At 58.4% G+C, this 26,000-nt stretch overlaps 9 protein-coding genes across 9 annotated transcripts; 6 read left to right on the top strand and 3 right to left on the bottom strand.

Annotated features, from left to right (window-relative positions):
* Positions 1-414: 414 nt before the first annotated feature.
* PG985_003516 (MFS multidrug transporter) lies at positions 415-2,279 on the bottom strand (the record flags this gene model as incomplete). The annotated part of the gene is made up of 4 exons (XM_066823285.1): positions 415-995; positions 1,075-1,516; positions 1,577-1,726; positions 1,797-2,279. The coding sequence occupies 4 exons, from the start codon at positions 2,277-2,279 to the stop codon at positions 415-417; spliced, it is 1,656 nt and encodes a 551-aa protein (XP_066686445.1).
* A 733-nt stretch (positions 2,280-3,012) lies between these two features.
* On the bottom strand, positions 3,013-4,190 carry PG985_003515 (taurine catabolism dioxygenase; the record flags this gene model as incomplete). Its single annotated transcript, XM_066823284.1, has 3 exons — positions 3,013-3,563; positions 3,619-3,942; positions 4,010-4,190. 3 exons carry the CDS (start codon positions 4,188-4,190, stop codon positions 3,013-3,015), a joined length of 1,056 nt encoding a protein of 351 aa, XP_066686444.1.
* Positions 4,191-4,803: 613 nt separating this feature from the next.
* PG985_003514 (uncharacterized protein) lies at positions 4,804-6,090 on the top strand (the record flags this gene model as incomplete). Its single annotated transcript, XM_066823283.1, has 2 exons — positions 4,804-5,473; positions 5,537-6,090. 2 exons carry the CDS (start codon positions 4,804-4,806, stop codon positions 6,088-6,090), a joined length of 1,224 nt encoding a protein of 407 aa, XP_066686443.1.
* A 3,719-nt stretch (positions 6,091-9,809) lies between these two features.
* Positions 9,810-10,440, top strand: PG985_003513 (uncharacterized protein; the record flags this gene model as incomplete). The annotated part of the gene is made up of 4 exons (XM_066823282.1): positions 9,810-9,910; positions 9,975-10,011; positions 10,070-10,174; positions 10,246-10,440. 4 exons carry the CDS (start codon positions 9,810-9,812, stop codon positions 10,438-10,440), a joined length of 438 nt encoding a protein of 145 aa, XP_066686442.1.
* Positions 10,441-11,962: 1,522 nt separating this feature from the next.
* On the top strand, positions 11,963-13,000 carry PG985_003512 (uncharacterized protein; the record flags this gene model as incomplete). Its single annotated transcript, XM_066823281.1, has 1 exon — positions 11,963-13,000. One exon carries the CDS (start codon positions 11,963-11,965, stop codon positions 12,998-13,000), a length of 1,038 nt encoding a protein of 345 aa, XP_066686441.1.
* A 1,048-nt stretch (positions 13,001-14,048) lies between these two features.
* PG985_003511 (uncharacterized protein) lies at positions 14,049-16,644 on the top strand (the record flags this gene model as incomplete). Its single annotated transcript, XM_066823280.1, has 3 exons — positions 14,049-14,329; positions 14,425-15,283; positions 15,370-16,644. The coding sequence occupies 3 exons, from the start codon at positions 14,049-14,051 to the stop codon at positions 16,642-16,644; spliced, it is 2,415 nt and encodes an 804-aa protein (XP_066686440.1).
* A 438-nt stretch (positions 16,645-17,082) lies between these two features.
* On the bottom strand, positions 17,083-22,286 carry PG985_003510 (uncharacterized protein; the record flags this gene model as incomplete). The annotated part of the gene is made up of 4 exons (XM_066823279.1): positions 17,083-18,427; positions 18,477-21,468; positions 21,533-22,029; positions 22,195-22,286. The coding sequence occupies 4 exons, from the start codon at positions 22,284-22,286 to the stop codon at positions 17,083-17,085; spliced, it is 4,926 nt and encodes a 1,641-aa protein (XP_066686439.1).
* A 624-nt stretch (positions 22,287-22,910) lies between these two features.
* Positions 22,911-24,399, top strand: PG985_003509 (citrate synthase; the record flags this gene model as incomplete). Its single annotated transcript, XM_066823278.1, has 3 exons — positions 22,911-23,191; positions 23,244-23,441; positions 23,496-24,399. 3 exons carry the CDS (start codon positions 22,911-22,913, stop codon positions 24,397-24,399), a joined length of 1,383 nt encoding a protein of 460 aa, XP_066686438.1.
* An 882-nt stretch (positions 24,400-25,281) lies between these two features.
* PG985_003508 (uncharacterized protein) lies at positions 25,282-25,878 on the top strand (the record flags this gene model as incomplete). Its single annotated transcript, XM_066823277.1, has 1 exon — positions 25,282-25,878. The coding sequence occupies one exon, from the start codon at positions 25,282-25,284 to the stop codon at positions 25,876-25,878; it is 597 nt and encodes a 198-aa protein (XP_066686437.1).
* Between the last annotated feature and the right edge of the window lie 122 nt (positions 25,879-26,000).

The raw sequence follows: 26,000 nt of genomic DNA, 5'->3' as shown, positions 1-26,000 counted from the left end.
AAGAAGTATCCATCAGTATGGTGTGTTGAGTTTTCTGACTGCAATTTGTGAGTGCTTTGGTTCTGCCCGGGAGCCTTGGTATGTTCCTATTCGTATGAATCGGAACAAAAAGAACGAAGAAAAAAAAGAAAAGGGAAGAAAGAAGGGTGATTCCTCGGCTTTCGGTCTGATGCCCGTCAGTCACCAAGTAGGCACATATCTTCATGGGCATCTACGCGGGTACGACGCAAAAGATGTGAAACACAAAAATAATTACTTGTCAACCTATCCATGTTTCTCTGTGTAGTAAACCATGAACACAAAACACATCCACCCGAAAGTCGTTACAAAGTTCTAAATGGACTATTATAGCCATGAGTTGTGATCAACCTATTTCATATCCCTGTCATCAAGCACCTGACAGTATGATCCTTTCTAATCTTCCAAGATGACGTCGCCAGCCGCGTACGGGCTCATGGCCCGCAGTGCAGCCCCCTTCCAGTGCAGCACGGCGGGGGCCAGGACGCCCAGCACGGCGGCGATGCCCGCGAGCATAGTGCAGGACCAGCCGTAGCCCCAGCGCCCGAGCAGGGCGGGGGCGGCGACGGGCATGGAGAAGGCGGCGAGGGCGCGGGCGACGGTGAGGGCGCCCTGGGCCGAGGCGGCGTAGACGGGGTAGGCGTCCATCATGTAGGCCTGCATGCAGACGAAGGACATGACGAGCCCGGCCGACGCCGCCGCCATGCCCGCGTTGGGCACCAGCCAGTGCGCCCGCGCCGCCGCCGCCCACCCGAACCAGAGCAGGCCGCCCGGCACCAGCAGCGCCGACGGCAGCATCAGCCACACGCGGTACTCGGGGAGCCCGACGCCGCCGTGGCGCCGCTTCAGGGTCCGGTAGATGGAGTCGCCCAGCGGGCCGGCCACCTCGCAGCCGAGCACGAGGCCCAGCGTGATGGAGAGGTAGTTGGCGCTGGCTCGGAGGGGGTCCATGTGGTACACGTCCCTCCATAGCGAGTCTGAGTGTAGGAAGGAAAGGGTTTCTACATCAGCTGACTTGTCCGACGGATAATCTTTCATTCAAAGGGGTAGACTTACGGTACGTGGCGATAGACAACTGGTAGAGTCCAAAGTAGAACCCGAATTGCAGAGCCAGGACCTGTACGATGGGCTGTGTGCCCAGCAGGATGAAAGGCCGTGCGAGCCCCTTTCTCAGGAGCTCCCTCGTGGTGTGGTGCTTGGTGGTCTTGCTGCTGGTATTAGCGTAATCTTGGCCCATATTCTGAAGTTTGGCGGCTCGTCTCCGGCGCAAGATGACCGGGCCAAAGGTCTCGGGGAGGAGCATGACGCCGGGCACGAGGAGGACGGCAGAGATGAGAGAGAGCATGCAGAAGATGTAGGGCCAGTCATAGTGCTGTACGATGTACCCTGCGAGCAACGGCCCCACGGTCGGCCCCAGCAGCGGCATTATCGTGTAGATGGCGAGGGCAAAGCCGCGTTTGTCGCTTTCCCAAAGGTCGCTCAAAACCCCGGTGCCCAGCTAATGTTGTATCGGTGTCAGCTTGGCAGAATATCCCCTGGACGAAAAAGAGCCACTAACCGCCGTCGGGCCACTTCCACATATCCCACTTGCCAGGCGTAGCAACAAGAACACACGCGCGTCCCTGACGAAGGCACAAAGCAGGTTGAAGGTGATGAAACCCAGGCTTCCCAGGTGCAAGATTGGTGCGCGACCAAATACCTCGGATAGCTAAGTATTATGAAGAATAGGTAAGCGTGCATTTGGTTACAGGCGGCGCCTTGACTAGACTGTAACGTACCGGTCCCATGACCAGCGGTCCTGAAGTCCTGGAAAGGCACTTGGTGTAAGTGATTACTCTGTTACGGTGCGAGTCTCTTCGCATGAAGGGGGAGAGCACGTACCATCCAAGGACAAAGAGTGTCATGGTCAATTGAAGGATCGCCTCGGAAGTGATGTGCAAATCGCGTGCAAGCGCTGGCATGGCGGGCACCACCATGGCCGCCGCCGTCGGTGATACCAGGCAATAGAAAGACACAATCATGGCGCAGGTCCATTTTCGCGACGACTTCCAATTCTTGGGGTTTCCAGGATCGGACGGAGACGCCCATTCTAGCTGTGTAGTTAGGGCAAACAGGTTAGAATCGGTCGTCATATGGAGAGCATCCCATTTCGCAGTGTATCTTACAGCCGGTGACATATTAGTGGCGGTGCCATCGTCATCTCCAATCTCTTCTGGGCCTAAAAGCCTAGTTGTTTCGGTTGGTGCAGTTCCGCGAGCCATTATGGGCGGAAACAGAGATTATGCAAAGAAGTAAAAAGCCAGGCTGCAACTAAACCGGATGTGAGTGTCAGACGCACAAATAGCCTCTGTTTCTATTAGCAGAACTGCCTGGATATCAAGCGGTCTACTGGGCACGAATATAACATAGATAGATATACTCAATATTCACTTGTTCAGTGGAACGGAGTGCCCACTTACTAGCCATCAGGATATCGAACCATCATTGGCCAGATGTGTCGGCTAAGTAATCCCGGTCTGATTTTTGCTCGCGGCTCGCAGCCGAGCGCCGAAGGTACGACAAACCCGACCAGGGACACAGCTGGTATCTTCATTATAGCCAAGATTGAGCCACGGGCAAAGTCGTGACGTGCTGTCCGTGCTTTTGACCATTTTAAACGCCTGGTCCTGGATTACCTCGAGACCATCCATCATGACTTTCCAACGCAACCGGAACGAAATGCGTCAATGAGCTCACGAGTTTCGACATGGAAGTATTTCGCGTCATTTGGGAAGTTGTCTACCGAAGTGTTTCGTCGAACTTGGGTAAAAATTCAAGATGTACTTAACATTCCGTCCGTCATGATCCCACGTATCTTGATGTAAGCGGAGGTTTCTGGTGGTGTTGCTTTTTTATTCCAAGTGACTACCTAGTAACGGAAACAATATCTACACCAATCTGCAACTTGGGCGTAAAGAGTGTGTGAAACCGGCTGCCCTCCTATGCTACTGGGAATCACTTCGGGTTCTCCAACACGTAAGGCCAGCCCCCTGTCGCCTCCTTGCGACTCTTGCTGTTGGGGTCCAAGAAAGGCCGTTCGCCCATGGTCATGCATCGCCAGCCCAGCCGGGGGCCCACGCCGAAGTGGTCGCTCGTGGCCGAGTGGAAGGTGCAGCGGTTGTCCCAGATGGCGAGGTCGCCCGTGTTCTCCCAGCGGAAGCGCAGCTGCACGTCCTGGTTGTCGAGGATGAGGCGCGTGATCTTGTCGGTGAGCTGCCGCGACTCGTCGTCGGTGACGCCGTCGATGCCCTGGCAGTTGGCGCCCCAGCCGAAGATGCTCTTCCAGCCCGTGAGGGGGTGCGTCCGCACCAGCGGGTGGTGGCTCCGGAACTCGAGGCCGACGTTTTCGGCGGCGCCCCGCGCGCCGCTAAACATCTTGTCCGGGTGGGCCTGGCCGTACTGGTAGAGGCCGTCGTTGTAGTGCGTCGCCGTCAGCGAGTCGAAGAAGCGCTTGTACGGCTCGGTGAGGCGGTCGTAGATCTCGTAGCCCGAGGCCCACAGGGTGTCTGTTGGTGCGTCAGTGCCATACGCCCCTGTTCTTTCTCTTCGGGATGTACTAACCACCGCCAGTCTCGGGCAGCACCGCCATACGCAGCACGGTGAAGGTGGGCGGGTTCGGCTCGAAGCTCGAGTCCGTGTGCCACTCCTTGATGTGATTCTGCCTCGGCATGCCCTTGGTGTCGGCAAGATGCATCGACTTCAGGCGGTCCGGATCGACCTTGCCCATCTCCGGGTCGGCCCCGTGCATGGCCAAGAGCGAGTGGCGGTAGAAGCCGTTCTCCTTGGGAGCCCCCGACAGCTCGTTGACCCGCCGGCAGAATTCCTTCTGGACCTCATCATTGACATTGTGCTGGTTGCGGAAGAAGGCAACGCCACGCTGCGCGACTTCAGCAGGCCAAAATGGAGATTAGTTTAAAATCAATAAGTAGGCAGTGCCAAGAGAGCGACGCACGGAGTAGAGCTAGATCCCGCAGGATCTCGTCGGAATTCGGGGCTCGTAGCCATTCAGTAATGTCAACATCCTTGAACTCGGTTCCAAGGACTGGAGTCACCGGGACGGACTTGAAAGATCGCAGCGAACCGGTGTCGGGAAACGGAGGGTATGCCGTCTTGGGGATATCGAGAGAGCCCATTGTGCCGTGTGTACTATTGATGTATGTTTCAGGTATGTTCAATTACTCGGAGATGCTCAGCATTAGACTCCAAGGTTGTCGGCGAGCTGGGCTTAACTTGGAATAAATATTTATGCCTAGTCCTTAACCACTGATGTTGTCGTGGTACGATTCTTTCGCACCTCTCCGCCCGCCGTCGGAGGATCGGATCGCTTACCTAGCAGTTCAACGATCATGCTCATCGGAGTTGCCATGCTTGAGCGGCACAGGCCGGTCGGGTAACACAGTCTGACTTGCAAGAAACCGGGGTGGGTGCGATGGGTTCGGCCACGCACGCCGAAACCCGAGCTATGAAAACTAGTGACTGCGCGGCCCCGATAAACCGGGGATGCATCCGGTGATATCGATTGCGTGGAAAGTGGAAATCTTGGACAGTGACCAGCGCTGGCCGTGACATGTTATTCTAATTTCCCAGTGCAGATGAGGCACCATGATGTAGTTGGCTCTGATATCAAGCTAGGTTACAGCGACACGCTCGTGGAATTCACCAGCACATTTCGATCAAGTAATCCTTGGCCGCATTCATAACCATTGTCCATCAACACGAGTAACAACGTCGTTGACCAGCTCCGTCATGCAACACGTTCTCGCCCATCTAGGCGCTGCAGCAAGCGTCGGGGCTCAGGGTATCGCACAACCCTGCGTAGGCCACTACGAGACTCAATTCCCGTCGATCCTGTGCATACAGAACTATGGCGCTGTTCTTCCGGAAGGCTTTGAGAGGACAATCGCTACCACGCCAGGGCATGTAGATACGTACGGTTCGACCAGGGTCCCTAACGACTCGACCTTCGGCCTCATCGCCACGGCCGACTTCCTCGTCTGGGATCTGGACCACGCCGCCAATATCCTGGGGCCCAGCCCCAGCGTCGAGGTCATGTTCGAGGTGGGCAACATCCCCCACGAGGGAGTCGTCTACGAGCCCGACCTCAACATCATCCTCTTCTCGCCCCTCCGCCCGCCGCCCACCCTGCTCAAGATCGACCTCAACCAGGACCCTCCGACGTTGAGCAACCTGACCACCGACCCGCCCTTGTTGGGCATTGGGGCCGCCTACCACAAGGGGCTGATATACTACTGCGGATCCGCCACGCACAGCAGCGACTACGTCGCCGGCCTGTATGCCTTGAACGCGACCAGCAACAAGGTCTGGCCCATCGTGAACAACTACTTCGGCTACAACTTCGGCACCTGCGACGACCTGGCCGTCGCGCCCAACGGCGAAATCTGGTTCACGGACAACTGTAAGCATCCCCTTCCTTCTCTCTTCGCGAGACCTGGCTGACATATCGGGTACACAAACACAGGGTACAGCTACTCACTCCCCGAGCTGCACCGCAACAACACGCTGCACCTCGAGCCGGCGGTATACCGGCACGACCCAACGACGGGGCGGACGCAGGTGGTCTCGGACGCCCTGCTGACGCAGCCCAACGGCATCGCGTTCGCCCCGGACGGCCGCACCGTCTACCTGACCGACAGCGGCGCCGACACGGTGAGCGACGCGGACCGGCGGCTGCGCTACGTGTCGCACCTGCGCCGCACCGTGTACGCGGCCGACGTAGCACCAGACGACAACGGCGGCATTGGCGGTATTAGCAACGCGCGCGCCGTCTTCCTGGCGCAGGACCGCGTGCCCGACGGTCTCAAGGTCGCGCGCAGCGGCTACGTCGTCGTGGCCACGGGCTCCGGGGTCGACGTGCTGGACCCCGTGGGCGTGCCCGTGCTGCGTGTCCAGACCGACTTTACCGTATTGAATGTGGTGTGGGCTGGCAAGGAGAACACGGACCTGTGGATGGTGGGCTACGAGAGAGTCGCCCGCGTCAAGTGGGCGCTCGAGGGCAACGTGCTGGTCAGATAGATTCGGGGACTACCTGACGAACACGTAGAGTATATTGCAGGTTACCAAAATCTATCTCATAATGTGGTCATCTGTCTTCACTCTGGACTTACATCATTACTCTCTGTGATGGCAAGATATTTACGGGAGTGAATAAGAAACAAATTGATGCTCATCAGACCAGCTTGCATCTACACCCATGCGTGTGAAGTTTTGATGGAGACATTGAACAAAGCAGGACAGTCCATGTCAAATTATCTTCACACTGAGTCTATTACGGTCAAATTTTATAGGATCCCATTGCCGCAATCTATGTTATGGAAAGAAAAAGCCCAACCCAACCGTACGCCTTTCTTGAGGTCCATTCTTCCAGGGACGCTTGCTCATTCTACCTCCATTTCACCAGAAATTACTTACAACTTCTCCTCGTTCTTCCCAGACAAGGTACCGGCCGTTGATCCGTCCGTGGTCACGCCCCCTGTCCCCTTGGTACTGCTCTCGACATCCGCCTTGGGAGCCGGCTTCTTGAGACTCTTCCACTCCATACCGGCGGCACTGACGAAGGTCAAGGCCGCCATCACGACGCCGGCAATGAAGACCTTTCGCAGGGCCTCATTGTAGGCGGACACGACGACGCCCTTGGTGGGCTCGGGTATGCTGGTGATGGAGGTTGCCCCTTGCTCTAGAATGGTGCTCATGTCGACGCCGGGGGTGCCCCGGAGGTACCGGACGAAGTAGTTGTTGAACAGGTTCTGCCCGATGCTGACGAAGATGGAGCCGCCCAGGAGCTGGGTGAAGAACATGAGCGAGGTGCCGATGGGGACGTCGGCGCGCTCCAGCACCGTCTGCGCGGCCAGCAGCGGGGCCTGCATGGTGACTCCTAGCCCCACACCGAACGGTATCTGGTATCTACCGAGTTTCCATGTTTGTTAGTCTTGTCTCGCTCAGGAATTCAACCACAGGTCCTTGCTTACCCGATCCATTTCCCCTCCGCCGTATCAGGTTGCAGGGTCGTGAGGAGACCAGATCCCGCGGTCATGAAAACGATGCTGAGCAGCATCACGGGCGTGTAGTAGCCCAGCTTCTGGATCGCCACGCCGCCCGCGAGCGACCCCAGCGCCTGCCCGATGACGAGGGGCAGAAGGCGGATACCCGATTGGACCGCGCTGACGCCTTGGATGGCCTGGAACCAGATGGGCAAATAATAGAAGGTCGTCATCATGGCGGCGCCGGTGAAGAACATGGAGGTGCTGGCCGTCAGGATGCTGCGCTGGGAGAAGATGCGGGGCGCGACGGTGGCGGTGTCGGGCCACCGGATCTGGATGGCGGCGAAGGCGACAAAGAGGAGGATGGCCACCACCAGGAGGGCGATGATGCGGCCATTGCTCCAGGCGTAGGTAGTGCCGCCCCATTCCAGCGCGAGTAACAAGCTGACCACGCCGCCAAGCAGGGCTATCACACCGGGGCCGTCGAGTTTGACGAGTTTTTGCCGCAGAGGGAGGGGGGCGATTTGCTGGTCTCGAATGTGTAATAAGAAGTAGATACAAACTATGGAGAAGGCTCCCAGAGGTAGGTTGATATAGACTGCAGAGAACCCCCGGGTTGTTATTATTAGCCACCTGTTACGACAGCCTCGGATGGGGGGTAAGGAAGGGGCAAGAGGAGGAGGCGGGACGCACAGCACCATCGCCAGGTGGCGGCACTGTCGGTGAAAGCGCCGCCCAGCAGTGGGGAGATGACATTGGCGAGGCCGAAGATGGCGCCGAACAGGCCCTGGTAAAAGGGGCGGCGGTGCAGGGGCACGGAGTAGACCATGATGGAGATGGAGCCCGAGAAGATGCCGGCGCTGCCGAGGCCGGCGATGGCGCGCCCCACGATGAAGGCGGTCGAGTTGGGGGCGGCGCCGCAGACGGCGGAGCCTACCTCGAAGAACAGGATGCTGACGAGGAAGACGGCCTTGATGCTGTAGAGCGAGTAGAGCTTGCCGAAGAAGAGCTGGAAGGCGCAGTTGGTCAGGAGGTAGGCGGAGCCATACCATCCGACATTGGTCACCGACTGGAAGTCGTCGGTGATCTTGGGGATGGCGGTGGTCACGATAAGCCGGTCCTACATTTCGGTGTCGCCGAGGGCCTCGTGTCAGCGGGTAGGTAGTGATCAATCAATATTCCCAAGGGGATTGCATTGCTTACCAGGGCGACAAGGAACATGCTCAGATACGACGAGCCCATGATGAGAGCCAGCTTGATGCCATGAGGGTAATTGTCAGCAGCGGCCTTGGCGCCGGCTTCAGTTCCGACCTCGTCAGGCTGCCGCTCCTGTTTAGCAGACATGGTTGCCCTGTGGAGTGCTGGAGGCGCCTGAGTTGATGGCTACTGCCTGGACCTGTCAAGCTGCGCAGCCTGTCCCGAGTGTCGTCAGTCAGTGTGGCGCGTCGCGTGGCAGGGGGGTGTTGGTGGTGGTGGTCTAGGTACGCTCTGAACTAGCTAAGTTTGCGCTGAACGTAGCTTGACTGGACTGGGGCTACGGACAAATAGCTCGTTCCTTTGGATCCCTTTGAATCCCTTTTCAGGGCATGTGCCATGGGCCAGTCTCAGCTTGTCGGCCGGGCGCCTCTTTCAATCGTCCCGAGTGCCAAAAGTGGGTCCCACGAGCATCGGCCTCGGCGCGCGAGCCCCGAAGACCAACCCAGGCATCACTGATGCATCTATATTTGGATTTCCAATCTCGTTCCGCTTTGTAGTTTGCTTAGCTAAGTACGTATTGGAGCCCATGTTCCTGACACAAACAACATCAGCCCCCGGCCTAAGGATCAAAGTCCAATAGTCAAGCCACTGGGCAGGGTTAGATTCCGCCCTCTGGGTTATCAGCTGGTCGTGCCGTGTACCCAGGCCCATAATTAACAGAGGACTGTTTGCTCCTATCTTGCCGCCTTCTAATGTTCGTGTCTGTACGTCTGTGATGGTCCATACCAATGTTCTGGGTAAACCTTGTCTGCCCGCGCCATAGCTCAACCAAATGAGTTTATGCTTAGATAACGTAGTGTAACCGCATCGACGTCGATCTGTCTGCAGCCTCTCAATTAGGGCTCCATAGGGCTGCAGTGAGGCTGGACCTGCCTACCCGCCTCGCCTCCCAGCTGACGGCCTCGTGGGCTTATCTGACCCTAGTGACTGCATCCTTCAGCTGATCCCGGCCTGGGCGTTCGGTCTAATGCAGGGGACGTGCAGGCAGCCAACCAGACTCGGTACCATGGGAGTGGTAGACAGGACCCCTGCTGCACGTGGATGAATCGATATGTCCAACCGCCGTCATGATTGTGGCTTCCAGATCTGATCCGTCCGACCAAAAGACGTGCTCAGCAGGAGTCAGATGCTGGGGCGGAGTGTCAATAGTCAGAATCCTCCTCGAGACTCATGACTGAGAACTTGTTTCTAGCCTGCCTAGCGCCTTTGAAAGGCCATGTAGATACCTCGTGATCTCTAATGGTGGTGAAGTGAACACAGAAAGACCCAGACGGTCTCTCCTCGTCCGTTGGCTATATAAACGACGTCTAGATCCCGCTCAAGTTGGACTTCTATCTCTCATCATCCGCATCACATTCTTTCAGATCTTCTCTTTCTCATCTCTTCCTGCTACTCACTGCTCAAGACTTGTTTAATCCTTATAGAGTTGTCTTTCCAATCCGCTCACGCATAATTCTCTCAAGCATTCTTTAAGCCGAATATCATCTATCATCCATAATGCAGTTCCAACAGCTTCTCTTCGCCACCGTCGGTGCCCTCATGGCATCAACTGGCGCCGCCGCTCCTCCTCCTCCCCCCTCCTCCTTCTGGCCCTCCTGGTCCCCCTGGCCCCCCTGGTCCTCCTGCGCCCAAGGGGCAGATCACCCATTTTGTCTCGTTCAGCTTCCTGGCCAACCAGACCCAGGCTGATGTCGATGATGTGAGAACCCCTTAAAAGGGACGCATTGCTTAACAAGATGTGCTAACGCAAGGAATAGGTCACCAGACGTTTCCTGTTGCTCAAGGACAACTGCCTCAAGAATGGCAAGCCCTATATCCTGTCCGTCTCCGGCGGTACCAACAACTCTCCTACTCACCGCAACGTAAGTCTTCTTCTCTCATTAGTCTGCAAAATTGTATGCAAACAAGCTGACCTGGCGTTTCGCGCTTGTAGAAAGGGTTTACCCACTCCTGGATCAACACGTTTGCCAGCGCGGAGGACCGAGACTACTACCAGTTCGAGGATCCCTACCATCTCAACTTCGAGGCGAGCATGGTATACCATCTCAAGGACGCCTACGCTTTCGACTTCCTCCCTGCCAAGTACCAGACCTTGCAGCAGCTGGCCGCGGAGAACCTGGTCAACTAAGCAGGTCCGAGACCTGTCATGGGGCGAACAAGCAGACTTCCACTCATTGCTTTTAGCACACAATCGTTTCATAACCATTTTCCTATGTCGATAGTTTGCTTTATGTAATTTTCGTCAGCTTGGGGTTTGTCTATAGACCAGATTAGAGTTTGATTAGAGTTTGACTAGAAGTATCGCAATATACAACTCTCATGGCGACATGAGATATTTGACTTTTTATAGACTTTGGAAATGGCTTTATACGATCGTACGATTGGTTAGTTGTGGCGGAGATCACATATGCATTGTCATCCATCTCTCCGCCTCTTGGCGCCTTGTGCCAATTCTGCATATGCCCGTAAAAGGCTAGTGATCCCCATGCTCCTCCTAGGCACGAGGCTACACTGCACTTGCTTGAGATTTTATATATATTTTTGTGTAACATATTGAGATACTATCGATCGGCGAAGCTTGAGACTACCTGTTTGTCCTCATATCTACTCGTCGTCCTCTTCGCCGAGCCCTTCAATCAATCCCCTGAACCAGGGATCGTTCTAGAGGTTGCAATTGAAGAATGGGGCTTCAACTTGGAACGGGAGATGCTTTTCCTCCTCGCGGGAGTGGCTAAGCTGGTCGAAGTGCACGTGACACCTGCTTTCCAATGATGGTATCCTCTTGTAAAGTGCCGGACTGGCCACTATGCCGAAAGAGCGAGCATATCCATCTTGTAAAGCAATCGGTACAACATCTCGAGAACTAATGGGCTTCATATTTCTACGTTTAACCAGTCACATACCCTTCGGCTATTGCGACAATGTGCAATAGCTTAGCCTGGAAAGACGATGATCCCTTCGAACCCAGGACCTCTTGGCAATATACGACCCAAGTCGGGCTCGGTTTTACCCAACAAGGTTCCAGCGTATGAGACTCTTGATTGTCGGACTAGCCACTATGCCAAAAAAGCAAGTATGCACATTCGAATTCTGTCGTTTCAATACGATTGCAAATATTCCGTCACGATAAGCCGGATTTATGTCGGGTAATAAGTGGGTAGATCAACTCGGGTTTCGGCACCCGAGACAGTACGTTGATGTGTAGTCAGCAGCTAGGCCAGGGGTTGGTTGGGGATTGAATGGGATTGAGTTCCTCCGTCGGCTTAGTATTCATTCCAGTTCATTTGCATCCAAGCCCCCTTGCTGGACCCCACCAGTCAGCTTTGGGGGTCTAGGCCCAACTCCCAAGCTGATGCCCCCCAAGAATTATTCAGCTGATTTTAGAAGCAAGGACTTTCTTTGTCACCCACGGCAGAATGCAAGATTAAGGCAGAACATCAAGTTGAGTCAAGCTACATTAAATACAAGCACTAAAGAAGCACATCAAATTGGGTCCAACTACATTAAGATCAGAGGTCAAGCCGGTTCCCTACCAAACAAACTAAGAACAAAACGACAAAGAAACAAAACGATTGGCGCACTCTTATCGCTAGCCATTATCAGCCCGCCAAGATTCCCGCTCAAAGCGCTATTACCAATCGGAAGAGAAGATGAAGGCGTGGACTTTCACCCATGGAGGCTACCCGCAAGCCCTCCACCAGACGGAGCTGCCCGCGGACGAGGCCCCGCTCAAACCGACTGAGGTGCGGGTCCGGACCAAGGCGGCGTCGCTCAACCCCATCGACGGCCAGCTGATGGGCTTCCCACTGATGGGGTCCCTGCCGGGTTGGATGATGCCGGCGCACAAGGGCGTGGGCGAGGACTTCGCCGGGGTGGTCGAGGAGGCGGGCGCGCAGTCGGGCTTCCGCGCCGGCGACGAGGTGTTCGGCATCGTCTACTTCCTCCCCACCGGCAGCCTGAGCGAGACGATCCGCGTCGACACCCGCAGCCCCGGCCGCGCCGTCGTGCTGCCCAAGCCCGCCGGCTGGACCTTTGAGGAGGCCGCCGCGCTGCCGCTCGTCTGGCTGACGGCGAGCACCTGTGTCGCCGCCGTGGAGCGCTACATGGGCAAAGGCAAGGGCCAGGAAAAGGGCAAAGGGAAGGGGGAGCTGGCGGTGCTGGGCGGCAGCTCCAGCTGCGGCATGTACGTCAGCTACATCGCCAAGCAGCGCGGCTGGCACGTCGTGGCGTCGTGCTCGGGCCGCAAGGCCGACTTCGCGCGCAGCATGGGCGCCGACGAGGTCGTCGACTACACGACGACGAGCGTGCCGGGGCGGCTGCGCGAGTACGGGCCCGACGCCATCATCGACTGCGTGGGCGGGCCCGAGTGCGTGGGGCTGGCGCCGCGCTACGTGACCGTCGTGGGCGACAAGACGTCGACGGACCGGCTGGGCATGGGCGGCAGCTACACCTACATGTTCAACCCGCAGATGGTCTGGCGCGCCGTCCGGGGGCGGCTGGGGCTGGGGCCCTCGTACACCTGCATCAACCTCGTCTACAAGGAGGCGTGGCTCAAGGAGGCCACGGCGCTGCCCAAGGAGAAGATCCACATCGACAGCACTTTCGACTTCACCCAGGTCCGCGAGGCATTCGAGAGACTGAACACCGGGCGCGTACAGGGCAAGGTGATTATCCGGGTGGCTCTGTGAGAAGAATGGCCATGTTTTTCGCGTGGGATGCTAATACAATGTGGGGGGAGGGAGGTTGCGCGGGCCGGACCGGGTGCTTTCGTTACCATAGACTTAATCTAGGTGGAGCTTTGAAATGATGCCAGATCAAAGTCGGCAATAGCCAGACCCGTCAGATCCTAGTTTGCCTCCTCATTTCCGTATGACGCGATAAGTCCAGGACCGCTTATTGGTGGGGATTTTCACGTGAAGAGAGAGCGTATAAGACCTAGTCCTGCCGTCATTGCGTGCTGTCATCTTCCTGGCTCTTCCTACCTCTTCCTGCTCCGAGTACGGTGCTAGGGCTGACGGCGGGCATGTAGATTGTTTGTATGATTGGATCGTGACTAGGGAACTTAGAGCAAAGGCGGCAGGTGGGGTTTCAGCAGTTCTGCCGGGTTCTGTCCCGGGCGCCTAAGGCGGTGTGCCATATCCGACATTCTCAGTGTGAATCCCTGTAGAGTCATATCCTGGCATGAGTTGAGGTCTAGGCCGGCCTGCCTGCCATCCTACAAGAGCTCTACGATACTCGTACGGATGCTGGCCACTCGGATCAAAAGAAGATAAACACTGCAGGATCTGGAGTGGGTCCCACTTGCAGAGCTTACTTCCCGTTACATAGACAGGGTAGTACAAAAGGCAGCCCCGCACATGTCAGCCTTTGATTGCCTACACACCATGGTTCCAATCTCACCTAAGGCTCAGTTCCACCTGGACCCTTACACAACCACAAAGTAGTCGGCGGCCACACCCGTCTAGAGCACCGTGAAGAACCGGATGTCCAATTGTGAAACTCCGCCGTTCGAAACCGAAAGGGGTAAGTTGGACCTCACAGACAGACCAAGATAACGTACCCGGAGTAGGCCCCACTGTCGATCGCTTGGCCGAGTGGTAAATTTAACTCTCAGGGTCCCGTCCCGTCCCTTCCAAGTGGTCCTGGACGCTTGGTCCTCAACCAACATAACCAACGCTGTGGTCCACTAACACTCACTAACCCCCACCCCCAGGCCCAGTAGGCTAAGTTGGTATCATGGTCGCGTCTCCGCCTACTTCACGTGATTCCCACTCTCAACCACCACAGCCCGATCCCGACAGCGATTCGGCCTCTGTCACCAACCCAACAGCTGGCAGACGCAAGCGAGCCCGCTCCAATGGCAACAACGACGAGCCCTCCGTCGCCGCCTGTGATCAGTGTCGCCTGCGGAAAGTCCGCTGCGATCGGAAGCAGCCCGAATGCTCCAACTGCAAAAGGTCGCGCGTCGAGTGTTCGAGTTCCTCCACACTCAAGCGTGTCAACCACACCAAGCAACTGTAAGTATTCAAGCCCCTTCGTGCTGCAACGTCGCTCGTCGCCCGTCTCCCGCCGCCCTGGCTAACCGTTGCGCGCCCAATCGACGAACGAGCAGCCGCGATGACTTCACCGTTGTCTTGAAGCGATTAGACCATGTTGACGAAACCTTGGCTTCTTTGACCAAGTTTATCCACCACGTCGCCGCCCAGCCTCCAGGTGGCGGCTCTCTCAACAACGTCCCATCTTGGCCTTCTACCAGTCAGATCCCGGGCCTGCCTCCTAGTTCCGAACCCCTCGATTTCGATCAGCCCAATACCCCAGACTCCGACGGGCCCTCGACCTCGGAACACCCCACATTCGAGACAGCCGAGTCGGACGAGGGTGATCGTGTATATGGCTACCCGGCGCCTTTAGTCTTGGTTAAAGCCTTGTTGCGCCAGGCCTCCGGGCCTCTTCTCGGGTCCGACGAGCACGGCGACAATCCGGGCAGGGATGGGGAAACGGCTTACATCACGCGTGCCTTGCACGACTCGTATGTGCGCGTCACTTTCCAGAAGAAGCTGGACGAGTTCCCTTTCAAGTCAAGACGCCCAGAGCCTCCCGTACTGGGCGACGCGAATCCCGTCACCACCCCGCCTCGGTTGCTGGCCAACTTGTTCATCCAAGGCTACCTGAAGAACATCAACCCGCGAACGCCCATCTTCGACGAGGCGGAACTGCATTCGGCCATAGAGGCGCACTACAGCGAGGAGCATTCTCCGAGAGACAACACTTCCTGGGCTCTCATCATCAACAACATCGTTCTGCTGGAGCTTGGCCTGGAGATACAGGCGACCCGGGCTTCTCAGTCCAATTCCCGCGGCATGAATGACGACATCTTGCCTTCATTTCTCAAGAATTGCGACCGGGCGATTGCCAATCTCGGTGCCTTTTCAACACCCAGTTTGGTCAACGTGCAAGCTCTTATCACTCTGGTATGCATTTTTTGGTCATATCCCGCCAGCTCCTCCAAGCCGGTCCAGGCTCTTTGTCGCATTTCATCTCACACTGACTTCCGTAGGTGCTCGTTGCCCGAGACTTCTACAGTCACACTGTGGCCCAGCGGGTCTGCCAAGCAGCCTGCAATGCCGGCAAGATTCTGGGCCTCCACCGCTCCAAACCTCAGCCATGGGGGGAAAGCAGTGAATCTGATGCAGCGGGTGCGGTTCGCCAGCGGGTATTTCAGGTACTCTACACCATGGATAAACAGCGTGTCTTCATGACTGGCCTTCCCTGCGACCTGCACATGTTCGATTCGGACCACCGGCCCTTCAGCGATCCCTCGGGCCAGCTGGCCAATATCTGGGAAGAAATCTATTTGAACTTGTACACTTCCCGGGCAATGGGGCTCGGTGCCGATGCGCGGGCCCGGCAGGTGCAGCAACTCAGCAACTCTCTGTCCAGATTTGCACAGAGACACGCCAAATCCGTACCGCCGTCCCCGGGCGGAGTGGAAGACATGGACCCCATCACGCTGGAACTGGTCTACGGCTTCCACGTATCGCAGGTTTTGGTGCTGCGGTGCGACCGCCGCAGCGAAGCAAGCCAGGAACGCATGCTGGAGCTGGCGCGGAAAAGCCTGAGATTGGTCCTCGCCGTATGCAATCTGCCCCCGACGACGCAAAGGCTGGGCCTGCTCGCCAGCATCATCGGGAACTATCCCATGGTCGCATTTTTCGAGCTGGCGTCGTATCGCCTGGCCGGCCTCTTCAAAACGGGAGAAGCCGATGCGGCCGTCCAGGCGGACATTTCACTGCTCCGGGCCGTGTGCGAACATGTCCAGATGCCGGAACACGACAAGCTCAAGCACATATTCCATAGCCGGTTGGTGCAGGGCCTCAGGTGGACTTCGGATCTCCTCGAATTCCTGGGCGAGTCCATCGCCAGCCTGGCGCCCAATAGGGATGGCAGCGCTACCCAGAACCCCCCGAGTCCCACCATACCGGAGCTGCTCAATGGGTGCCCCATCCGCCTACCCAAGGTGGATCACGGCCCGTCGAGTCTACCACCCTCACGGCCTGGCGAGACGATCGACTTTGCCCTGACGGCTGGGCTGGCCAAGCGGACCGACTTCGGCTTCTTCACCCCGATGGGCACGGACTCGATGGATGTAAGCTCCCGGCCACATACACTGTTGTCGGCCAGGGACTTTGCGCCGCCGACGTCGGGTACGATGGCCCCGTCGTCGCAACAGCAGGCCTCGGACGACTTTATGACAAGCAGCTCGGATTGGGGAAACTTCGACAGCGAGTACTTCCAAGGCGCTTTTGGGCAGGGGACGACGGGATGGTCGTAGGCGCGTTGAATGGCTCCTGGTATATCCATCAACGCCTCAGGGCTGCACATAGACGATGCATACGAGAACTTATTATGACGAAGCATTGGAATTGAACATTACTTAATACAAATACATCGGAGCTTCTTCAATAAAGCCATCTCTGAGCGCGCACTATATCTTCCATTGACACGAGTGGCGCCAAGTATCCTAGGTTCGACTAGAGGAGGTATTCGACTTCACTGCAGTGCGCGCGCCAATTAAGCTACGAGCAGACGAGTGTCGTTGAACTAGAGACATCTCCACCAGGATCGGCCCGGGCCGTTAGATCGGCGCAATTAGTCAAATGTAAACGACGGCCCGGGCAATTAGTCAAAGGTTAAACGTCAGGAAAATGTCATTGTCAGATGAAAACCTTGGCCACCTTGGGCCACACTCTAAGGGCGTGCGTCTATCTAGTTATACCCTCGCGGTAGGGTCGAGGAAAAACTCCTCTTCCGATCTGCCCGCCTGGGTCCAAGCCGACTGATCCTTGGCCTTAAAGACCGAGTTGGTCATCATGCCCAACTGGGACGCGCGGTCCGCCCGACGGCGGCGCCTCTCCACCTTGACACGATACGCCTCGTACTGGGCCGCCGGCAGCGCCCCGTACAGCGCCCGCGCCGTGACCCCGATCACGATGCCTCCCTTCTGCCCGAACCCGAACGACGTCAGCATGAAGGCCTTGACGACACCAACCTCGACCGCCTCGGACGGGTACAAGAGGTGCGGGAACGCGCGGAGCGCCGCGTCGACGTCGTCGGCGTTGCGGTTGCCGGGCACGACGCCCGACTCGAGCACCTGCAGGCACCCGTTGAGCATCCAAGCCCCCGCGGCGCCCTTGGGGTGGCCCGTCAGCGCCTTCTGGCAGACCACCAGGAGCGGGTTGCCGGCGGAGCGGCCCAGGTGCGCCATCTGCCGGTGCACGACGGCGCTCTCGTTCAGGTCGTTGGCCTTGGTGGAGGTGCCGTGGAAGGAGGCGACGCCCACGTCGTCGACGCCGAGACCCCACACCGCCAGCGCGGCGCGCATGGGCGCCATGGTCGGGTCCAGCTGTTGCCGCAGGTGATCGCCGTTCCACATCCACTGCGCGTCCGCCTTGGAGCACGCCGCGGCCGCCTCAATCACCTGCCCGTGCGCCGACGATGCGCCACACGTGGTCTGGGACGCGCCCGCCAGCTGCGACAGCCGCCAGTGCTCGATGGTGGCCACCTCGTGCTCCAGGCGCGACCGGCGGTACGCCACGTCCAGTAGCAGCGGCCGCGTGTCCGCGATGGGTCCGGCGGGGGCGGAGGCCTCGCGCGCCGCCGTGAGGATGCCCTTACCGGGCGCGGGCACGGAGCGGCCCACGCCGTCGGCGGCCATCTGGGTGTAGGCGACGACGCCGTAGATGGGCAGGCCCAGCTCGAGGGCCAGCTCGGCGCTCGCGACGAGCTGGACGCCGCACCCGGCGCTCTCGACGAAGCCCGCGCGCGACGTGGTGGTGGGCCGCGACGCCTCGGACGGGAGCCGGCCGCGCGCCTCGGCGTCTCGGGCGCCGTCGACGGTGGCGCGCATGTTGGTGAACTCGTGGGCGACCTCCTCGCGCAGGTCGTCGGTGCCGCCGACGAGGGCGACGCGGGCGCGGCGGCCGCGGATGAGGTCGCAGGCGCTGTCGAGCGACTCGACGGCGGTGGCGCAGGTGCCCGTCGGGGTGCGGAGGGGCCCCCGCGGCGCCGAGCAGCAGCATGTTGGCCCAGGCGCCCATGGCGTTGAGGAAGGTCTCCTGCAGTATGTCGCCGGCGACGGGCTCGTCGCGGTGCCGCGCACGGTACATCTGGCGCGCGGCCCGCAGCGCGCCGGCGCCCGCCCCGACGCAGTTGGCCACCTCGGAGGCGTGCACGTGGCCGTACAGCTCGTGGGGGTCCGCCAGCCCCGCGCTGAGCAGCGCCTCGCTCGCGCAGCACAGCACGTACAGCGTCACCGGGTCCACCTGCGCGATCACGTCGGCCGGCACCCCGTACGTCGCCGCGTCCCAGCCCCGTGGCAGCTGCGCCGCCGTTGGGTTGTGCCCGCCCGTCGCCTTGGGGGGGTGGAACGTCGCGCCCGCCCGCACCACGACGGTCCAGTTGCCCTCGGCGTCGTCTCCAGACGGGAAGGTCTTAACCTTGTCTCCGTGGCGGAGCTTGAAGGCCTGCGCGCTGGTCGCCGAGGTCTCAAAGGCCGGCAGGTCGTGGTCGAGCACCACCTCGTGCAGCAGCTCCTTCCTGGCCGGGTCGTAGCCGTCGAGCCCCTCGGGCTCAATGGTCCGGACGCCCGAGTGGCGCATGATGTGCTCCTCGTAGCGGGCGGCCAAGTCGCACTCTTTCACCGGCTGGCCGGACTCCACGTCCAGCCAGCCGACGTAGGGCTTCCCGTCGACGAGACCGTCGTGGTGCTTTATGAGACCCATCATCCACGCCATCTCCGTCAGGCCGTCGAGCGACAGCTTCCCGCGGCTCTCCATCTCCCAGCGCGTGCGGGAGGAACCCCAGGGCCCCAGCTCCGAAAACCCGACGATGACGACGGTGCGGCTCAGGTCCACCATGCTCGTCAGGTTGGCGAGGCCCGCCGTCATGGCCTGGTGCGAGGACAGCCTGGGGAATCCCTGGGTAATGTTGGAGCGCTTTGGCGGCTGCGGGGCTGCGGCGGCCTGCTTCTTCTGCGTGGTGTCCCGGATCTCGGCCGCGGATGGCCGAGAAGCAGCGACTCCCGGGCCCGAGCCCCGAACCACGGCTTCCTGCCTCTGCCTCTCGGCGGTAATTGCTTGCCGTACTCGCCTCTTGCCCGTGATGTCCTGTCGGATAGCCGTGATCTCTTCCTTGAGGCTCGGGAACCCGATCAGCCCCCCGCTCAGGTCGGCGTAGATGGGCTCCGTGTCCGCATGCTGCACGGCCGACGGGGCGAGGAGGGCGAGAATGTTGAAGGCCATCTCGGCGGCGGTGAAGGTCATGACGCCCAGCTTCTCGATGCCCTCGGCGACGATGTTGTTGGCGCTCATGAGGCCGGTGCCGCGCGTCCAGCCGATGACGGCCCCAACGACGGAGAGGTAGTCGGACCAGCGCTCCGAGCGGTAGCGGTTGAAGAGCGTCTCGAGCCCGAGCTTGGACTCCGAGTACAGCCCGTCGCCGCCGAAGTCGCCGTGGTTGGGCGACAGCGGGAGCACCACCGTCGTCGGCCGACCGGCGTAGCCTCGCTTCTCTTTCTGCTGCTTGATGCACCCCATCAGCCGCAGCACGTTGGTCAGCATAGCCCGGTGCGCGACCTCGGACCGCGCGTCGACGCCGTCTAGCTCGCGGCCGGGCTCCGGGATGGCGGCGAAGGGGATCACGAAGTCCAAGTCGGCCCCCAGGCCGCCCTTGCCCTCGTGGTAGACGTGGGCGACGAGCTCCTCCACGTCCCGCTTGCTCGCCGCGTTGAAGGGCAGCAGCACGAGCTCGGAGCCCCGGGCGCCGACCTCCTTATAGAGCCGCACCATAGCGGGCCCGGCCGACGAGGGTGCCCGGCTCGTCGTCACGATGACGCGCGCGCCGCCCGCCAGCAGGCCGCGGACCACCTCGAGCCCGATGGAGCCCGCGCCGGCGCCCGTGACGAGCGCCGTCTTGCCCGCGTAGCTGAGGCCTGACGTGGTGCCGCGCAGGAGCGACTCGAGGTACACCCGCGTGAGCTCGTCGTCGTGCTGCCACGTCGACGACTGGCCGCCGCGGCGGAGGCAGTGCACGTAGCTGCTGCAGGGGCCACCGCCGCGGCGCGTGGCGCTGACGGCGTCGAAGTAGTTCGCTTGCCCTCGTCGCGCCTGCTCGCTGTACTGGATGGCGCCCTTCTCGTCGACCGCCGTGTGCGGCGCCATGGCCGGCGCGAAGTAGCGGAATACGGGAGGCGGCTGCTGCTTCGATTGCGCGTCCGTGTTTACGGGCTTAATCCGTAGGAGCTCCTCGGCCACGCCCTTGTTTGCCTGTCCCGACTCGGCGCAGTAGCGAAGCATGTCCTCCAGATCGGTAGTCCACCTGTTGGCGAAGGCCTGTAGTTGCTCCTTGGATAGAGACTGTCTGCTGCCGCCGCCGCCCTGGACCTCCAGCAGGACCCGCGCGGCGTCTTCGCGTACCCAGTTCCACCATGACGAGTACCGCCGCTCCTTTTGGGCGTCAAAGACGCCCTGCACCCCGCTGAGGAATTCTTCATCAAGCTCTCGGTGGAGCCGGTCCAGCCTTTGCTGAAGCTCACTGCTGGCCGAGCTGCCCCCTTTTGCGGCATCCGGAGTGATTTCAATGCCGAGATGGTCGGCCAGAACTTGAAGCTGCTTCCTCAGCACGGCGCTCTGCTCCTTCTTGAGTGCCTCCAGACTAGCATTGTCCACCTGCACCACGGCGTTCTGCACTGCTTGCCCCGCTCCGCCATTTGCCAACGCTGCGGGCAGGGTAACCCCTGCGTGCTTGGCGTATCGCGGGACGGCCGAGTCCAAGAAGGCGTGCGCCTGGCTGACGTTGGCCAGCCGGGAGGGGGGCTCTATGGTGACGCAGAAGCATGCCAGCGCGAGTCGGCTGTTGGGACCGAGGCCCCAGCGGGATTCCAGGTACGTCGTCATCTCGGTCTGGCCAAAGCCAGCGGGCATCTTGGAGGAGACGAAGCGCTCGACCAGACGCTTAGAGGACGCGCCCAGCTTCTTGGCGAAGCCGGAAACGAGCTTCTCGCCGAGGGCTTCTATGGCCGTGCTCTCACTGCCGTCGGGCAGATCTCCAAACTCGGCGGCGAGGTCACCGATAAGCTCATTCTGGAGTGTGGATTTGCCTGTTTTGTTCATGGGTATCAGCTGCGCACGAACGACTTGGTGTAAGTGTCGGAAAAAACTCACCCCCCGACAGGCCCTGGATCGACTCGCTGACAGGCACTTCATCGAACGGGCGCCGAAGTTTTTGGGCTACTAATGTTATGATGATGTCCGTGGGCGAGAGGTCCTTATCGACACCGGCCCCTGGAGCGCTCAGCACTGGTGCAGTGTCACCAGAAGGGGTGACGGCAAGGACAACGGCAGCTGGCACAGGTGCTGCCACTGCTGCCGGGGCCGGTGCTTTGGCCGGAAGAGCCGGGGCTTGTGCTGCCGACGAAGACGAGGTTGCCGTTTCTGCTGCTGCTGACGTAGTCTCGTCATAGTCGTAGTAGATCTTACGAATGTCGTCGGGGTTATTGATGTTGAGGAACTCGCGCGTGACGGACCGCGCCATGTCTTGCTCCATGACAAGGGCTTTTGCTGACTTTTTGGCCATGGACGCCAAGACATTGGCCGGTCCTATCTCAACTATGCGATGCACATTCTGCTCTGAAGTCAAGAGTTCCCTCTGTGTATTGATCCTTCACAGTATTGTTAAAAACGGTACGTTAGGTAGCCGATGAGTCTTTCCATGATGCGTACCATTGTACCGGAAAGCTAAACTGATATCTAAAGTACGCAAGTGGAAGTTGTTAGCCAATACTCGGGCCTCAGGAGAAAGAGGCGGAAATATGATTTCAACTCACGTCAGAAGCTCTATTAATAGGTCATAGGCTATTTGTTGTTCCGACTTTCTGCCATCTTCCGCAGGAGCGGCGGCGTGTTTGATGAGGGTCATACTGGCAACGATGAAGTAAAAAACAACAAAATTGCTTTTTCGGAAGACAATATAAGGTAAATCTATCTTTCTGTATAAAACGCTCTCCGCATCAGAGTGCTTCCATCTATGCTCAGGACCAGTGCCCAGAACCAAGGTTTGTCGAGTCTCGGATGGGGCTGGTGGAGATATACAACCAACAGGCCATTATAGGCCCACGTATCCCCGGATTCAGCCAGAGTTCTCGCGAATAGACGCCGGACCGGTCATCGCCTACGTTCCGTGGGTACGGACAAGAATCTCGCAGCCGACTATTCTTTTGCATCCGCATGATAATTCCAAGCAACCCGAGAGCAACATGCTATCTGTGCGGCTTACTCGGATCTCAGCCTCGGCATTTTGCGGAGCGATAGGTCGGTCAGCTCATCGGGCGTCGGCGGCCGGCCCCGAACCTTACGTAACGCCACAGGTCGTAATGCCTGAGAGCCTGGTTAAGCAGGAGAACTCGCGGGATTGACCGGGCCATTCCTTCAATTCAGCGACAAAGGCGGGCGGATATAAGCCTCGTGTATGGATAGGGCAGAATGCTACGGCGAGGGCAACATAGCACGCAAGATACCTCTTCTAAAGCCAAATAGATTCACGATGTCTTCGACTGTGACGACGCAGTCCAACGGGACCACCAGGTCCACCAAGGACAGCCAGACTCGTCTTGATCTGGGCGATGTTTTGCATGTCATTGACAGCCGAACTGGACAATACCATGCTATTCGGATTGACCAGAACTCCATCAATGCAAGCGACCTCAAGGCGTTGAAGGCCCCCAAGGATGCGGAAAACCCGGAATACCAAAACGAGCAGGGCCTCCGAGTCTACGATCCGGGCTACTCCAACACCTTGGTGAGCGAGAGTAGGATCACCTACATGTAAGTCCCTCTCGAGGTGGTGTAATTACGGGCGGGTGCTGATAAAAACCAGTGATGGCCTCGAGGGCACAATCCAGTACAGGGGCTACTCCATCCACGACATCATAGGGAAGAAGAAGTTTGTCGACGTCTCTCACCTGCTCATCTGGGGAGATTGGCCGTCCACCGAGGAGGCCCGGATCTACCAGGAACGTCTCAACAACGTCCCGCTGATAGACGACAGTGTGTTCAACGTCATCCGGTCGTTCCCGTATGCCATCATCTACCATGCGAAAACAGCGTAGAGTGACTAATCGTGTTGTAGGAAAAATGGTTCGATATTGGGCATGATGGTGGCAGGCCTCAGCGCTCTCCAATCCAGCGACATGGGTGCCGTCCCGGCCCACGTGGCCAAGAACCTCTACATGGGCCAGCCCGCCAACGTAGACGAGCAGGTCATCCGGGTCATGTCCAGCCTGTCAATGATCACGGCCGCCGCCTACTGCCACCACAGCGGCCGCGCCTTCACGCCGCCGCGCCAGGACCTGTCCTACGTGGAGAACTTCCTGCTCATGACGGGCCAGGTGGACGCGGGCACGGGGCTGCCCAACCCGCGCTACGTTGACGCCTTCGAGCGGCTCTGGGCCACGGTGGCGGACCACGAGATGACGTGCTCGACGGCGGCGCTGCTGCAGACGGCCTCGGCCCTGCCCGACGCCATCTCGAGCCTCATCTCGGCCATCTCGGCCGGCTACGGCCCCCTGCACGGCGGCGCCATCGAGGTCGCCTACAAGAACATCGCCGAGGTGGGCACCGTCGACGACGTGCCGGCCAAGATCGCGCGCGTGAAAGCCGGCAAGGAGCGGCTCTACGGCTACGGCCACCGCGTCTACCGCGTCACCGACCCCCGCTTCACCTACATCAGCGACATCCTGGCCGAGCTCTCGGACGAGGTGGCCAAGGACCCGCTCCTGCAGGTGGCCTTCGCCCTCGACCGCGCCGCCGCCGAGGACGAGTACTTCGTCTCGCGCAAGCTGCGGCCCAACGCCGACCTGTTCGCCGCCTTTGCCTACAAGGCCCTCGGCTTCCCGCCCGAGTTCATCCTGCCCATCTCCATCGTGTCGAGGACCCAGGGCTTCATGGCGCATTGGAAAGAGGCCATGGAGGGTCCGCCGCGCATCTGGCGTCCGGGCCAAAAGTACACGGGCAAGCTGAACCGGACGGAGTAGTTATGCTGGAGTAGCTTGGTTGCGGTTTCCCCGTGTAGTTAGAAAGACATTTATCGCACTATTAATGAGCATGATAAAAGTTTTGCAGTACACCTCCACCCGCTTGCTATGCAGAACCTCTCGCAGCTTGGGTTTCAAACCTGAAGCTTGCTCATCGGGGGCCAGATCTCCCAGAGCTTGTCGTGCAATCGCATACGAATCCGGCTTCAGCCGCGAGATCCAAAGTTTCCCTGCCTTTTAGGCGCGTGAGTGGTGCTTGTACCAACCTTGCCAACAACTTGGCCTCTCTTCTGACTGTGCCTCTGTACGATAATTCGACATGTGTAGGTTCACGTGATGTATGCTCGTGTCTAGATATCAGGGAGCCGTCATGGCGTCCTTTGGAAGACAGTTTGGTGGCACGTGCGTTGGACACACGTGACACCCCTTTTCGGGGAGTACTGGCAGCCCCTGAGCAGGCCTTACTAACACTATCCCCTTCCTTTGTTAATTAGCCCAGCTCATCATGCATTACGCAGGGGTAATATTGTAATTGATTACGTAATATTGCACCAAATTTGCCCAGCGAAAATCGAAACACATCTATTGTCACAATCTCTTTATTTAAACAACCTTACTTACTATGGTGGCCTAGTCAGTGCATTGGACTCGTTATGGCCAGCAAAGGTAATGTTCAAAAAAAAAAAAAAGAGTGTGTAAGCACATCTAGTCCTTCTATAGACAAAGCCGTTTCGTCTATATAACCAGTCTCTAATCAGGAGTAAGGGAGATAGAGAAAAGCCTCCTTGGCATCATACAAGCACCTCACAGCTCTGTATCCAATATTTACCCACTAAAACAATCTGTCTCAAGCAAATCTGCCCGCAAAATTCACAGTCGAATATGGCTTCTTCACGAACCCCTGGTATAGAGACATCTATTGCCAGCACCCAGGGCAACGACATGCCTATCTCACTTGATCTTGAACAGAAGCAGAGAGAAGCTCAAGACGAAAAAGCTCGTGGGCTTCAGCGCGCTGAGTTTAGACATGAATGGGACATGAAGACCGGACTCATTGTAGAGGTTTCGTACCCTGACTCCGAGTCTGCCTGTGAGTCTAACGATGAATATGACGATGTTCTCGAAGACGAATATGATTTTTTTCCTGGAGACGGACACGACGATCTTTTCGACAGCGAAGACGACAACCTTTTAAACAACGAATACGAGGACCGTTTCGACGATGAATACGACAATCTTTTCAACGACTATGACGATGTGCGAGACGCTCAGCCAGCAGAGGTTCATCAGCAAGATTACCAAGACCAATTGTTCTCTTCCGATCATCTGGAATCTGAGCAACACATGCAGCAGTTGTCACACACCGTAAGTCCTGGAAGGGTTGATACGCGTTGGGGTGAACAGACGTCCACGCCTACAAATCAAAGCGTCTATGATTTGTGGCTAAGTGACAATGATGACGTGGTGCTTCCTCTCTAGAGATAGACGGCACCAGCGAATCTCACTTGACCATAAGGACTAGGAAAAGAGTGGGAAACTCTTGAGGGCATTTCATTAGGAGCGAAATACTCGGGAATCAGGAGAGCAAGATCGGAACAAAA

Source organism: Apiospora marii (genome assembly GCF_038362585.1).
Source record: "Apiospora marii strain CBS 49790 chromosome Unknown utg000003l_segment0_segment0, whole genome shotgun sequence".
NCBI classification, from domain to species: Eukaryota; Fungi; Ascomycota; class Sordariomycetes; order Amphisphaeriales; family Apiosporaceae; genus Apiospora; species Apiospora marii.
This window is presented reverse-complemented; position numbering and strand designations above follow the sequence as displayed.